At 33.0% G+C, this 16,294-nt stretch overlaps 1 protein-coding gene across 5 annotated transcripts in view; it reads left to right on the top strand.

The window, feature by feature from the left end:
- The window catches only part of Ptprk (protein tyrosine phosphatase receptor type K), a 504,742-nt gene that overhangs the window by 364,922 nt on the left and 123,526 nt on the right, over positions 1-16,294 (top strand). For all 5 annotated transcript variants that reach the window (XM_042674068.1, XM_042673995.1, XM_042673924.1 and 2 more), the window contains exons 8-10: positions 8,912-9,214; positions 14,542-14,651; positions 15,505-15,706. In XM_042674068.1, coding sequence (XP_042530002.1) covers positions 8,912-9,214; positions 14,542-14,651; positions 15,505-15,706 — 615 coding nt within the window. The remainder of the gene's footprint in view (positions 1-8,911; positions 9,215-14,541; positions 14,652-15,504; positions 15,707-16,294) is intronic.

Here is a 16,294-nt window from a genome sequence, read left to right as displayed (position 1 = left end):
CAGTCACCCACATTTTGAGAATTAAGTCTCCCAACAAGAACCACAGGGGTATTTGTTTATTGGAAAAGTAATCACTTTGTCTTTTCATTATTATTACTACTATTCATGCTACTTTGGTAACAAGCAAATGCCTTGTCCTTGTAGAGAAGATCCCAATGTTCATTTCATTATGATTATCCTCTGAGCTTGGGAAGACTAGAGAACAGTGGCAAAGACTTGCTTTGGCTTAATGCGATAATGTGCTTAGGGTGGTTCTGATGGCATTGAGTAAATATTATTGGGACTCTGCAGGAGAGCAAAGAGATTCATGCACCCTCTGTCACTGTAAATCCCCTGAGTGCAAACATGTCACTTCAGCCACTCAGCCAGAAAGCCAACAGAACTGACAGTTGGCTTGTGATTATTCCTGGTCCTGAGGCTCTCTCCTGTTACAGCCCTAATCAAGTCGTCTCTTCAACTTACCATTAACTCAATTTGACCCATGGGAGCAGAGATGAAATCATTTTTTTTTTTGCATTACTAATGATGCTGTAGCATGGAAAAGATGTGAAATGCAAGACCTTGATTATATTCAAACCTTACTAGGAATAAAAGGGAACAAAAATTCAATAGCTCTAAAGGTAAAAGTTTAAAAAAATCTTACTTTTTTCCTTAAGAGGTGATAACATTTCTTTCATTCATTCATTTAATTATTCATTTCTATTTAAAAATTCACTTATGTTCTGAAATTTTATCTCAGTTCTTTGGTATTTCACACTAGCAAATATTTTCTCTGGCAAGTCAGAGAATTAACTTTTCTTCTGTTTGTTTCAATAAGTGGAATAGAAATTCTGTCTGGCAGTCAGCTTCTAAGATTTCTGATGAAAAGACAGCCAGGAGCAAGAAGCTACTGTCATGCTTCAGTGTTCTTAGTTTGTGTACAAGATCTTTCTTTTTTTTTTTTTCCTTTTTTTGCCTAGGCATAGGCTTTGGGATAACTTCTGTTTTTCTCTGACTGACAGCTGGATAATAAGCTTCATCATTAAAAAACTGATTCTAGGAAAATACGATCACTGCCCTCCATCTCTTGTAGCTGCTAAAGCTTTTGTTTTCACAACTCTTTCACAATAACTGGAGATTATCACTACAAAAGGACATGAATATTGACCTGTCATGGCATGTGTTGTTATCAAGTTCCAAAGAAACAGAATTCCCTTTTATCTACTATCTGGAGCTACTTAATAAATCTTGATGTTGAGAGATGCCTCAAAGTCAACCAGTCCTATGTGTCCATGTTGCTTTTACTTTTACCAACTTCTAGAGAATTACCTAGTGGTTCTTCATTTGGTCTTATTAAGTTGGGTTCAATATTAATTCTATAAATTATTACAGACATAAATTCCCACGCTTAATCTGTTGAGAATTTCAGTGAAGGCAGAAACATATTGCTTTTAAACCTGCTAATTATGTAATTATGGCTACAGATTTTATTCCATCTGATTTATGGTATCCTTTCTCAAACAGGTAATAGGTGGATGGTTAAAAAAATCTACAAAGAGTAGGAAACATTGCTATACCTTGTTGTTCCATATTTAGCTGTGAAGATAAAACTAATGGTTAACATTTCCTGTTCCATTTTTAAAAATTAAGTAAGCATTTTCATAGAATTTATTGGAAATGAATGAATGAGAATTTTATGATGTTATACATCTGTCTACTGGGTACATAATAAGAGAGACATTTATCAACTAAAGAGTAGAATAAAATAGGATGGATTTTGCTTCTGCTTCTTTTTCTGCCTCTTCGTATTCTCTCTGCCTGCACCTCTTTTCTCCAAGCCTTGTATATCAAAATGAATGAAATTTTAAGCTTTCTTAATTCCTCTGCTCTGTTCCTATGTCACAGATTTTATCCTGTCTTTACTTCTTGATTGATGATTTAGGAGAAAGAGTTGGATCAGTAAATCCATTGTAAAAGAATAATTTAAGGAAAGTTTGATTGTTCCTTTTACCACCTTAACTTTAACTTGTTCCTGACTCACTAATCTGTAATCTGAAACTAACACTTACCTATATTCTCCATCTTATATGGCTTACAATTATTATACAAAGAATCTATTTTGATATATTTTACCAAGTAGATATTTCCATGCTCCTCAGGTGAATTCTTACTTTCCGTTAAGCAATCCTTTTATTCCTTACTGTCTGTCTGTCCCCCTGCACACACACCAAACACACACACATACACACACACACACACACACACACACACACACACACACACAGAACTATATTGAGATTATAGTTATACACATATATTACTTTTCTAGCAAAAAAAATATGCTGTGTTTGGTTCACTTAGAATACGAATACCAAAACTTAAATCACATAATAGAAACAAATTTTGCAGTGCACAAAGTTAGGAAGTGGTTTAATAAAGGCAAAATCTAAGGTGAAATCAGAACTAGAAGTGAATTTCAAGAGCATTGTGGATGAGCATTTTAACACTAAGCCTTCACAGAATTTCCCGGTTATTAGTGCAGACACATATTTTACAGTGTCAACACTTTTCTTTTAATCCTGTGACATAATCTCTTATTTGTATTTTACAAAGAAGAGTCAAAGAAGTTATGTTTCTGTGAAGAGGGGTATTTTGTTTTTGTGTTCCACTTGTGAAAATGATTTTAAACTTTCAACCCTTGTTTAGTATTTGTATACCTGGTTTATCTAGAATCATCAACTAAATTGTAAATGTAATATTATTCTTGGCAATTTGTTTCAGCATCTTGAGCCTCAAAACAAGGTTGACAAATATTTATTTATGGGATCATGTTAACCAAACTCAATTCTGGGAGCCAAGATAAAATAAAGACTTTAAAAATAAAGCATGGGCTGGGAAGGTAGCTTAATGGTAGAGTGCTTGGATTGCATGCATGAGGCCCTGGGTTTGATTCTTCAGCACAACATAAGCAGAAAAAGCCAGAAGTGGTACAGTGCTAGCCTTGAACTGAAGAGCTGAGGGACAGCGCCCAGGCCCAGAATTCAGGCTGACAAAAATAAATAAATAAAAATAAAGCATCTAACCATTAACTAACGTTATTTTCATATCACCCATAGATAGACTGCATGCAGTTGATGAGCGCTTTTGTCCTTACACAATGTAAGAAACACCTATACTGTAGCAATGGAACTATAAACATGATCCAGTCATAAATCTAGCAGAGCATATTTCTTAGATATCAAAAATGCCCAGTCAAAATGCAAGTAAATAAAGTATTTAATCATATGCTAGATCAAAATGAATTCGTTGTGTGTGTCCAAAAGGATCAGGTGTGGTTGCATTTCTTATCCTTTTCTTCTTTCTCTGTTGTCTTCCCTGTTACTGTTCTTCCTCATCTGAAAAAATGGTGGCATCTTATTCCTTGAGGGGGACAGACAGTTTCTTTTAAATCTCCTCTTCGTCTTACTTAGAATGTTATTTAATTACTTCGGGAGCAGATCAACTCAGATGTTGTTTGTATATTTTTAATCCAAGCAAAGAACACTCTCCAATTAGTCTTTGCATCCTTAGTTCATGCATATTTCCTGGCCAAAAGAAAGTAGTAAAGCAATGGTGCTACATACTTAGATCATTTTTCCTGTCAGTATGTATCCCTTCTTGAGTTTACTCTTTCATGTAAGAAGAGCACTGTAATTTTCTTAGCCCACCCATTTGAACACATTGGCTATATGGTATCCATTCACATCTCAAACTTTCACCAAATTTTCTACCCATCTGTTTTACTTAACTATTTTTCATGACTCATTGTATTCTTTTGATTTATCTACTTCAATGCATCTACATCTGATAATGGCCTCCAAATAGTCATCTTTTAGAAATAGTCATCTTTTAGAAAAAGATGACTTTTGACATAATCTCTTGCTTAAAAATTTTCAATGACTCCTCACAGCCTATTAGGTTAAACGTTCCATTTTACCATGAATTCAAAAGTTTCTTCAGTCTGTTTTTCCAGCCAGATTTTCCTACATTTATCATACCCAGCGCTTTTATAACAAGCAAATTAGATTACATATTTGATACTTATTCACTTGTGTTCTACATTTTTACTTATTTTCTCTACTTTTGTATTATTTACCCAAACTATCTCTAATTCTCTTTTCTCTCTCTTCTGAGACTTTATACAAACATCTCCTCCTTCTAACAGGTGAAAATTATTTCTCCCTTGTGGATTCCTATGTACTATTTTATTCCATCATGTGTCATGTATATTCATATATATAAGCATTTTTCTTTTTGCTTTATCAGTAATAAATAAATGGAAAGATCCTAAAGTTCTAGTATTATGTTTTATTCATATTAGTGCCTTCATGGAGCTACTTGCACTTTTATAATACACATGTATTTTTGTTTCATAATATATGTATAACTTGATCTGGATATTTTTATAACCATTTGCTGCATTAATGTCTCTCCATTGCTGTGTTTCTCTCCATGTTTCTGGTAAAACCTTGCCCTGCAACTTTTTTACTTCCTTGTTTTGCCACAAATTTCATCAGAAAAGTGTGGAAGAACAGGGGAGAGAGAAAAAAGTAACATTTATATATATATATATATATATATATATATATATATATATTACATATATGCATGCATACACACATGCATACAAATACACACCAGGCACCAGAGGCTTACAACTATAATCATAGCTATTCAAGAGGCTAAGAGCTAAGGATTGAGGTTTAGGTTTGTAGCCTGAACAGATAAATTGGAGAGACTTCTGTCTCCAGTTAACAAACAAAAATCCTGAAGTGGAGGTACGTCTCAAATGGTGGAGCACCAGAGTTGAGCCAAAAGTTAAGCAAAGCTGTATGCTTACAATTATAATCCTACCTACTCAAGCACCTAAGATTTGAGGACTGCAGTTTGAAGCAGTCTAGGCTGAAAAGTCTTTAAGACTTATCTCCAAATAGCCACCAAGAAATAACTAATTAATGTAATATAATGTCATAAAAATAAAAGCCAGACAAACACTAGCCTTAAGCAAAAATGCTCAGAGATGTCACCCAGTCCCTAAGTTCAAGCCAAAGAGACAGAACACACACATGTACACACACAAGAAAAAGAAAGTAAACAAAAGAAAGTTAACCAAGAGTGTAAAGCCCTGAGTTCAGGCTCCAATACTGGCATACACAAATAATAATAACAATAATAATAAAGCATCACATAGTAATATATATATATATATATATATATATATATATATATATATATATATATACATTTCTCAATAAAAGTTTACAACCACAAAGTCAAAAATTGGGGAAAAGAAAGAACATTTGGTATATTCCAAAATGATTTACATATAGTACATTGATAAATATGATTTCCATTGTGTTTAACTGTCATTATGATTACTTACATTGCTTTTGATATAGATACTACTAACTGTAGTCTCTCAACCTGTCCTTCATCCTTGTGATCATTTCTTTAAATTATTTAATTATAAAAATAGCTTTTATCCCCATGGTTTAGTTCCCAACTCAGTGTTATTATGGTTCAATTATTCTATGACAAGGTAATTATTCTGACTTAGAAATTTAAAAACTTGTTTATGTATGCATACCACAGAAATACAATTCCAATTCTTGATAGTACATTAGGAATAATGAATTAAAATGAGATTTTTTTTAGTTCTTTGATAAAATTTCCCTTAGATTTCATAAAAGCTTTTCATTGATTTCTAGCCAGTGTTGTTTATAAAAGTCCATAAGTATCAAGTTGTCAGTTCATGTTAAAGGAATAATTAAAAGGACCTGAATGACAAAGTGTTTATAATATATCACCTGTAATCCTAGCTACTCAGGAGACTGAGATCTGAGAATCAAGGTTCAAAGCCAGCCCAGGCAGGAAAGTCCCTGACACTCTTATCTCCAATTAACCACCAAAAATCTGGGAGTGTTGCTGTGGCTCAAGGGGCTGAAGACCTGAGGGACAGCACCCAGGCCCTGAGTTCAAGCCCCACAACCGACAAAATACAAAACATAACAAACAAGCAAACAAAAATGCTTCCTTAGCTACATAGTGAAACCCTGTTTCAACAAAATGAAACAGAAAGAGAATAAATAAGAAATAAGAAAAATAAGTGTCAAATACTAAGTGTAAATCTCCATGTTAGCAACAACAGAGCATCATAGAGCATTTATCCAGTCCATGAGGAAAAATATCAATATATGAATTGTAAATTACACAGATTTGTTGAAAAATTTTAGCTTAGAAAAGTATCTCCTCACAGTTTTTTAAAACTTAAATTAAAAAAGTGTTGGTCACTGAAATTATGGTAGTATTTTATGCATATATTTGTAGGATTAAATTAAGCTACTTCTTAGTGTTAAGTAAAATATTTTAGTATAGTTCACTATGCATGCCAAAGTAAACATTTGAATTAAAAAAATTCTGAAAATGAGCCCTATGGATTTTTATATAATGGTAAAAATATATTTTTCACCAAGTCCTAAATATGGGAATTCAGAACTACACTCTCTTCCTTTAGAGCATGTAAGCTGTCTAGTTATGATCTAAAATTGTATTTGGCTATGGAATTAATATTGAGACAAAATAAGACCAGATGAGAGCACAGAACTACAGAAATTCATAGAATGGGAAGTCATCAGATTCAAAATGAGGCATCTACAAAAACAAGTCTCAAATACTAGACCTAAACAGCTCTACATGAAGGGGTAAATAAATGTTTTCAGCGTTTTCTTTCACTGTTGTTTATTCATGTCCTCCAATGCTTACTTTTTCATACCAGACACGTGAAGAATAATTTTTCGAATAAAATATAGTTCAACTTGACCTTAGCCCTAAAGGGCATCTTCTCTGGCAAATTTCAGTATTCTTCCAGCTACAGTCATTGAGTGAAGAGTAGAAACAGACTCAGTCCATTTTGAAAATATAATTTATTCATTTACCAAGTGAGGAAAACGTTAACATAGAATTAGATGTCCAAATTTATTTAAATCATTAGAAAGCTACATTTTTCCTCTCATCTGTTTGCCTAAGGTAGCACACAGAAGAAAAGAAAAATAAAGAGACAGGAGAGTTATAAGTTTGGAAAACAACATTTAAACCCTAGGCCTAAGCATCAACCAAAGGTTAATTCCCCATGTGTGTAAATGAGTTTTGAATTATTGACATTTTAAATGAAATACCTACAGAAATGGTTTAAGATCTCACATTAAAATCATTCAACTGACTTCCGAATTTAGGTTTTACCATCTGTGTAGCATACTAATTATTTTCACAGAATTGAAATTTTTATTCTTAAAATAAAAATGTATAAAAACACCCAAATTTTGGACTTTGGTGGATTCTTTTTTTCCTCCATGACTGATGGGGGGAAACATAATTGTTCAACTATCTTTAGTGACTTTGCCAAGGCTGCGGTTACAGTGTGTGTTACTCTGTATGTGTGTGTGTGTGTGCGCGCGCTCGTGTGCGTACATGCGTGCTTGTGTGTTTATTAACTGTGTAGAGTTTTTCATGGCCATGATTTTCATAGAGTAATATTCTGATACAGTTAGATGATTAAAGTTAGTCTTGCCTGAGTAAAGAATGTACCTAGGAATTGATGGATGGACTCCAGTCTTTAGAGTGTTCCATCTTAAATGGCATTTCACCTCCTAATTTTGGTTTGGGTGACAGTGAATGGATTGTTAGGATTGTGTGTTTTCTAGAAAAAAGTCAAAAAAGAACCAAGAAAAAAGGAAGACAGCATTAATGCCCACATGTGTTCTTGTAATCTCTCTATTTTTTTTTTGCTTTGATGAACAACATCATTACTGAAATAATTAATGTTAATTAATAGCTGTGTCATTTTTTGTAAATGGTAGCTTAGTATTACAATTAGACTAATTACTGTACACCATAGCATAGTGACATGACAAATCATAGAGCAGAGCACATTGACTCTTATCCATTGTGATATATGAGCTAACCCACTTGCTGCCTAACAACAACAGTAGAGACAGAAAAGGAAAGAAAATGAGCAGGAACAAGAGCAGCAGTCAGAGCTGCCCTGTGACAACATTTCTAAGTTTCCATTTTTTCTGCCACATTCTTGAGTATTAGGAGTTGTCTCTTTTTACTTAATTATTTAACTTCTTTCCACATTGATAAATCATAGTCTTGAATGAAAACTTTCAAGAATAAGATTATGAGTAAGTAAAACATAAACAACAAAGCTACAATGCTTGATAAGAAATGTACTCATTATCTTGCCCATGTAATTGTAACCCCTCTGTACGGTATTTTCACAATAATTTTTTTTAAAAAAGCATGGCTCCGAGGTAAGCCAAGAACGAAGAGACAAACGGTACATGGTCTCCCTGATAAGTGGATGCTAAATCCAAAATGTTAAGTGATACGACAAAATTAACAGGACTTAAGAAACAAAGAACTCCCACTCATCTGGTTGAACCACTACTAAAAATCCCCATGCTGCTGATCACATATATGGTATATAACATGTGAACACCGTTTTATGTTACAGACTGTGATAGACAATTTGCTCCAGGAAAGTTAGAATGAACTTGAGACTTTAAATGAGCATCATTATTCCACAATACTGTGAAATTCCGGAAATTATGTAATCACTTAATCACAATCAAATAAAAAAAAAAAAGAACCTCGGGGAAGGTAGGGAGGGAGGGGATGGTAGGGGGAAAACAATGGAGGGGGTGACAATGTTCAGCTGTAACCCTCTGTATAGTATCTTTACAATAAAAAAAAATAAAAAATAAAGCATCGCTCCCACATCCATATTTCTCTGGGTTTGAGCATGCTAGGTGTTTGATTTTGTTTTGTTTTGTTTATTTTCCCAAGATAATTTATGGCAAAATGTACAACTTTCTATTACTTTACTTTTCAGAACCTATGAGAACCCCAAAGACGTTAAAGATTGCAGAGATACAGGCAAGACGGATTGCTGTGGACTGGGAGTCCTTGGGTTACAATATCACTCGGTGCCACACTTTCAATGTCACTATCTGCTATCATTACTTTCGTGGTCACAATGAGAGCAAGGCAGACTGTTTGGACATGGACCCCAAAGCCCCTCAACATGTCGTCAGCCATCTCCCACCGTATACAAATGTCAGCCTCAAGATGATACTCACCAATCCGGAAGGAAGGAAGGAGAGTGAAGAGACCATCATCCAAACTGATGAAGATTGTGAGTTCCTATTTTCTTATTTTGTACGGCACTAATGTAATTTCTTAACAGTTTCCTTACCCTTCCTACTAAGCTGAAATAATGCTAAATTACCTTAATACAGTTATTTTGCATAGTGTTTTCCTCTAACAATTTTTTTCTTCTGAGAAGTATCCAAATATTCAATGAAATGTACCTCTGTTGTCTTTTTAAGCAATGATATAGGAGTGACAACTGAAGTTTTCCATAGCAAGTGTTTAAAAAAAGAAAATATTTTATTATCTATGTCATTACATCAGTGACCTATGATAAAATTAACTTCAATACAAAAATTAGTCTTTTATGTTTTAAAAATCAATATTATCTATATTTTTATGGTAAAGATACTATACAGAGGGGTTAGTTACATGAATGAATAAGGTAATGAGTACATTTCCTATCAAGCATTGTTACCTCCTCCTTTGTTTTTTCCCTACCATCCCTTCCCTCCCCACCTCCCTATATTTTGTTTTAAACTACTACTTGAAAGTATTTACTCAGTCCATTTAGTTTTAGATAATATATACTATAGTGTGAGTCCAAATATAGAAGAAGACACTTACTACTTACTAGCATTGCATTATCTTCTTTATATCTCATCACAGAAGTCTACGTTGTTCAGTTCTGTGTCATTCTGAAATAGTTAAATTGTAAAAACAAATATTTATACTAATATTTAAAAATACATTCACCAGCTTTACAGTACAACGTATCATTAATGTAAATATGGACATATTACCTAGCCTAACAATTTATTTATTTAAATAGTCTACAAAAAGCAATATTTTAAGATTAATAATAATACATTTTGGTTTCATGTTGAAAAAAAAATTTTTTTTGCAGTGCTGAGAACCAAGCTCAAGACCTTGCACTTGCCAGCAATTGCTCTTCCACTGAGCTAAATCCTCAAGCCCTCATTTCCAAATTTTATCATTAAATGCTGGCATGCTGTGATTAAAAATGCTTGCATTCATGCGTCCTCTGTAATTAAGTTCAGTAATTTCTCTCCCCTCTCTATCCAAATTTCTTACCCATCTATGAAGTAGTTAATGGAAATAATCCCTGAAGTTCCATGATCTTCCAAAATTCTCATTGCATTGCTTGCTTGATGGGAAGGCTCCATAGGGGTAGGGAGGAAATGGTGTAGTTTACAGGAGATCTTTGCAACTTCCCTCAGGTTCTAAATTTTAGACTCAGTTGTATCTTTTGGTGCCTACCAAAGCATGAGGTTGCCATAAAACAGGCTAATAACACATGGTTTCTCAGAATTCTCATTATTTCAGAGTTCTCCCACTTTGAGAAGTAGAAATACCTTTGTTTTCTTGTCCTGATGCTTCATTGTGAAAGAAACAAGATAAGGTAGAAGTGAGAGCCTTTTGATTAGCTATAGTTCAGAATTTGTAGTTAACAGGTTTTATAGTACCCATTCTTACATATTAAAATTTCAGAGAATAAACCTAAGATTTATTTGATAAATATACTTTTGATATAGAGTTCATCAAACTTGAACTATCTCTGATATTATTCTTGAACTCTTTCAAGCCAAAATGTCAATGGTATCTGACAAACCTGTATGGACACATGAAAATTCTTCTGTCCCTTTTCCTCACACACAAACACACACACACACACACACACACACACACACACACGTACCACTTAACCCATGTTTATGCAAAAAGAATGGCTAAAGGTAATTGGTTCATAGGTAAATAGAAGTAAGAAATGTTAGTGTGTATTCAAACACTATATACCTGTATCATATAATCTGAGATAAATGTTCCAATGGCTGTCAGACTAGAAATATTTAAATTATAGTTTTAGTAATATAGATACTTTCACTTGGCTTTTTTTCCTACTTTAAAATGTTTAAACCTTGATTTCTTAATTGATAACTGTAGAAAATTCCACCTGAATTTGGTGGTGAAGAGGGTAGCCAATCACCCTTTAGTAATACACTTTATGTTGGTTATGCACTTTGATGTGGATTATTCATCTGCTCTTTTCCCCACAAAAGAATGCATTAAGGCTTTTTTTAAATGTATTTCTTTAGCATATAGAAAGGCTTGTTAATAACCAGAATATGAAATTGCTATGCAATATTACTCTAAGTTAAGTTCTTGTGATATTTACTATATCCAGAATTAGTTTAGTAAGAAAAAATGGCTATATCTACTAATATTAATATTATTTTCAGACCCTAGTTTTAATATGTGCTTTTGGAATATTTTACTGGTTTTAATGACATTAAGGTTCATGTTATTATTTCATATTATGATCACAAAATAATCCCTCTACTCTGACTGATAACGTTTCTTCTTGCTCTTTTTTCTGCCACATATAATATCTAGTGATTGACGTACAAACTTTTATGAGGGATTTGTAAGTATCTCCGTTTCTACACAGAATGCTTAATATTATGAACATTAGTACATAGCAAGAAGATAAACATCTAAATCATGACCCAGTGTTGAGAAGATCAGTGATTATGATGATCTGATGAAGGCAGTCTTACTAAATTATTGCTGCCCTATGTACATAGAAAAAGAATAAATTATCAACCATCCAATAAGAGGATGTAATTATATGAACAGAATACTGGAACATCTATAAATCTTCAGAGCAAGCTAGAATGATTTCCCACCAGAACCCTAAGGTAGAATTTATATTTAATTTATTGCACACATTTTTTCATACATGAGCAGAATTTTTCACATGACTTTTTTTTGTTTTCATTTCTAATTCCCACCTTCATAAAAATCAATATTATGACATTAGCTTGGCAGAAAAGCTTGATTGGGAACAATTTTGACAATAGAAAGCTCTTTTTATAAATACATTTATCACATTTTAAAGGTGAAAATGCTTGTTTAATTTAGCCCCCCACCCAACCCACCCATGCTTCATTTTTCCTTTCTTTTTTTCCATTTTGTAAGTTGCATTTTAAAAGAGTTTGTTATACTTTAAAAAAAAAAAAGTAGCTGAAGCAGCTCTCTTCTAAATCACAAGCATGGGAACAAAAGTCAGCATTCTGTCTCCATTACAAATTGTTGATGTGGAAATGTGAAGTGATGTTCCTTGAAGTCTGTAGAGGCTGTGACAAGGTTTTATTTAGTAACTATGTGCTGCATGCACACATGAAATCTTAAGTAGATGGAGTTATATTCTGTGAACACAACTCCCTGCAAAAGAACAAAACTAAGGAATATAATTGGCCTGTACTACATCTCATCCCTATCTGTGTGTGTGTGTGTGTGTGTGTGTGTGTGTGTGTGTGTGTGTGTGTGTGTGAGAATGTGTTGTAGCCCAGTGAAGTGTAGACCTTGTTTTCATTTACTCTTCCCTGTCCAAGGAAAGATCAATAGTATGGCATGTTTTATTTGTAATTTCTCTCACACTTTCCATCTCCAAGATGTGACCTATGGATAAGTGAAGTGGATTCCATCCTCATGGTATTATTACATGTGTGTAAAGGACATAGATATATAAAACTTATAGAGAAGCTTTCCAATTCTCCTTTTCAACGCAGCATGGAGCAAGCATTTTAAAAAATTCCAAATTGTGCACTGTTTTAAATACACCCATGACACATTGCAGGCCAAAAGGTGTTAGGTGAACATAAGCAGTTATAAATATAACATCATCATGTAAACATCTCCCCACTGTTTTGGATTTTGTCCCTGCCTCCTTATCGCCTTCTGTGAATGATAGGTAAAGAACGATCATTTCCTTAGTTACTGTGATGTGCTGCATCATTTGGTAGAAGAGAAACAACAGGCCTTCCCTATACACCAGACATTGTGCAGCACAGAGATGAGGCCAAAGATGACTTTAGCTGACAAATACAGGGACACTCCTCTTCTAAATTCAATGCTGGTATCTTTTCTCTTAGCTGTGGGTTTCCTTCCTCTGTGAATTTATTATTCATGTTCCAAATTATGTTGCCCGTCTCAGAGGTCATAACATCATTCATAGTCTCCTTGTAGATTGAAATAAATCTTATTCTTGTGACACATCACTCAGAATTTCTTGATGCTGTAGCCAAGAAGCAATGCATTTCCTTTGATCCAGTGATTTTTAATTTATTTCGGTCCTCACAAAATTGCTCTATACTTTGGAATGGCATTTCCAGATAATGTCATGTGTGAAGTTCACTGAAACGTTAGATTAAGGGAAAATATTAATTAAAAAACATACTTGCCCAATATTGGTTGGTATTTTCAAAAGGAAGCAAGTTTTTAAGCCAAGAATGTTCTGTTGTGCATAAATGGTACAGTGTTATCAGAAGTAGAATTTGGTAATTGTGTGAATAAAGAGCTAAGTATTATATACGTTTATGTTATATATACATATATGTAATATGAACTAAGATGAAATATAAACCACTTAAGTGGAATGCATAAAAGGAAAAGGCACAATAGTAGAACTATGTTGAATATTTTGCAACCAGAAGATGGCAGCTCATTCAGAATGATATAATAAGAAACAATAAGATTTGCAGTTACGTGACATTTGCAAGTAAGGAGTAAGGAGTCCAATAACAGCTACTCAAAACTTATTAAAAAGTATTGGGTTCAGAAATAAGGAGTCAAGGGACCAAGGGTGTGATTCATTGCAAGAGCATTTGCCTACCACATAAACAAACAAAATAGTTTTTTAACAGATCATTGAATTTTAAACCAATATGACATTATAAACTGGTTTGATTCCTAGCAAAGACATTTGAATATATCCATCTTAAATAACTTTTAAAAAATATAATAATCATAGCTATCTTTTTAATTGTACAAAAGTATAGCTATAAATGCCTGGATGATTATTAATGGGCATCTCAATCTAATGCTATGTGTTTTGGCTTTTGAGTCCTAACAGTGTTAATTATTAGTAGTATTCATTATTTTATGAACTTTGTTTATGGAGACTCTTTAGGGGATTATCATAATCTTCAAAAAATCTTTCAGGGAACTATAGCTCTGTTCTTGAAATAAATTACAAATAAGATCTTCATGTTATTAGATTTATACAACCGAGAAAACTAGACTGCATAATTTATGTAACTCTCTAAGGTGATAGAATATTCTTTTGAATAAAAATAACCTTACTTTTTTATATTTTCTGTTTTATACTCTTATGGAATAATTTTAAGTTCCCATATATCTGAGCAAAGTTAGACGGCTGGTCTTATAGACTTTTTTGCTGTTCAAAACTCACTTGCTTTTATTTCAAATTTTGTTTATGTACTTCACATGATGTTCTTTTTCTACTTCTTCTGGAACCATTCTTATAACTGAAAATGCATATATTTATAGTGCCTGGCCCTGTTCCAATCAAATCTCTCCAAGGAACATCCTTTGAAAACAAGATTTTCTTGAACTGGAAAGAGCCTTTGGACCCAAATGGAATCATCACACAATATGAGGTACTGAGAGACAAAGAAGTTAATTTAAATGTGGAAAAAGGAATGATGGAGGTGGGGGGGAAGTAGAGGGAAATAATGGAAAAGAAAGTCGTAAGGATTGGGATATTAAAATATTACTTTTTCTTTGCTTTAGTTTATAAATTATTTGATTTCAAAAATGTTTCACAAACTCCAAATTTTCCTTTTATAAAAATTAAGAAAATCATATTAGGAGATACCACTATTGTCGGTTATTTCAGGGTAAGGAATTGATATCTGAAAAAGAAACTTAGATTATAAAGTTTTTTCAGAGTTGTAATTTTGATTACAAATCACTATGTTTTGAAATATAAAAAGCTAAAGATAAGAAATGGAAGAATATATTTAATTGCATAAATATACAGTTCTGTTCTTGCATAGTTAGTATTGATTATAGCATACAAATTTTTAAGTTTCTAGTTGCTACAGAATGAATCGAAGAAATGAGACCTCTAGTCTGATATTGCTATTTTGCATGTTTAAATGTTACTTTGTTTCAGTAAATAGCCATCAAATTTTGTACATATGATTAAGTATATCACTTTATTGTTTGATGTTTTTGATAGAAAATATGTATATATATATATATATATTTGTCTAGTCAGTATATCTCTAGGATAGCTGTAGATGATATGTAGACAGACAGATATACAGAACTATAAAAATAACCATGTAAAATTAGAAGGAAAGAGTAGAAAAATTTATAATTGACTCTACACGGATGTATTGTGTAATATTTTATTCAGCTAGAGGTTTGTTTTTGTTTTACTTCTTTACAAGTTACTAGGACTTCCTTCTACCAGCTATGTAATGGAATATGTATTTTCTACAACAGGTCAGTTATAGCAGCATAAGATCATTTGATCCTGCAGTACCAGTGGCTGGTCCTCCCCAGACTGTATCAAACTTGTGGAATAGTACGCATCATGTATTTATGCATCTCCACCCCGGAACCACCTACCAATTTTTTATCCGAGCCAGCACAGTCAAGGGCTTTGGGCCAGCCACAGCCATCAATGTGACAACAAATATCTCAGGTATGCAAATGAAGGAAGTAAAAAGAGGATTGGTTTTGCTCTTGATTTAAATAGTATGGGCATGGAGAATCACATACATACTGTGTGGTACTCACTTTGTTTATTCTATATTTAATAAAATTTTGCATGATGGAAAGCACTTCAAAGGAACCATATAACTAAAAATTACAGTTGGTTATACTTCTCAATTTAATTGACAGTACTCTTTTCAAAAATTGCAAAAAATTTCAAAAATTTCTGAATTTCATTATAGAGAATAATAGTCTTTTATTTTGTAAGGATTCAGCGATTACCATGGTATTTGATCTCTGCTATGAATTGATTTTTTAATAAAGCACCCCAAAAGATAGTAGTATATCTTTGTTGTCGTATCAAAATACCACAGAGCCTCTTTCTTCAATTGTCATTAACATTCCAGCATGTTAAATAAAACCAGGCTGTCCATTTTCTCTTTAAAACAAAAAAAAACCTCACATAAAAGCATCTACATTTTAGAATGGGAACTGCAGGAGAATTTTAGATTGATAAAGAAACATAAAATTTACATTTATTATAGCCATACTTTTATAGTTTGCATTCAACTATGTT

The sequence above is a fragment of the Dipodomys spectabilis genome, unplaced genomic scaffold (assembly GCF_019054845.1).
Source record: "Dipodomys spectabilis isolate Male_0828 unplaced genomic scaffold, ASM1905484v1 ptg000001l, whole genome shotgun sequence".
Classification (NCBI taxonomy): Eukaryota; Metazoa; Chordata; class Mammalia; order Rodentia; family Heteromyidae; genus Dipodomys; species Dipodomys spectabilis.
The sequence above is the reverse complement of the archived record's forward strand: the minus strand, read 5'-3'. Positions and strand labels throughout refer to the sequence as shown.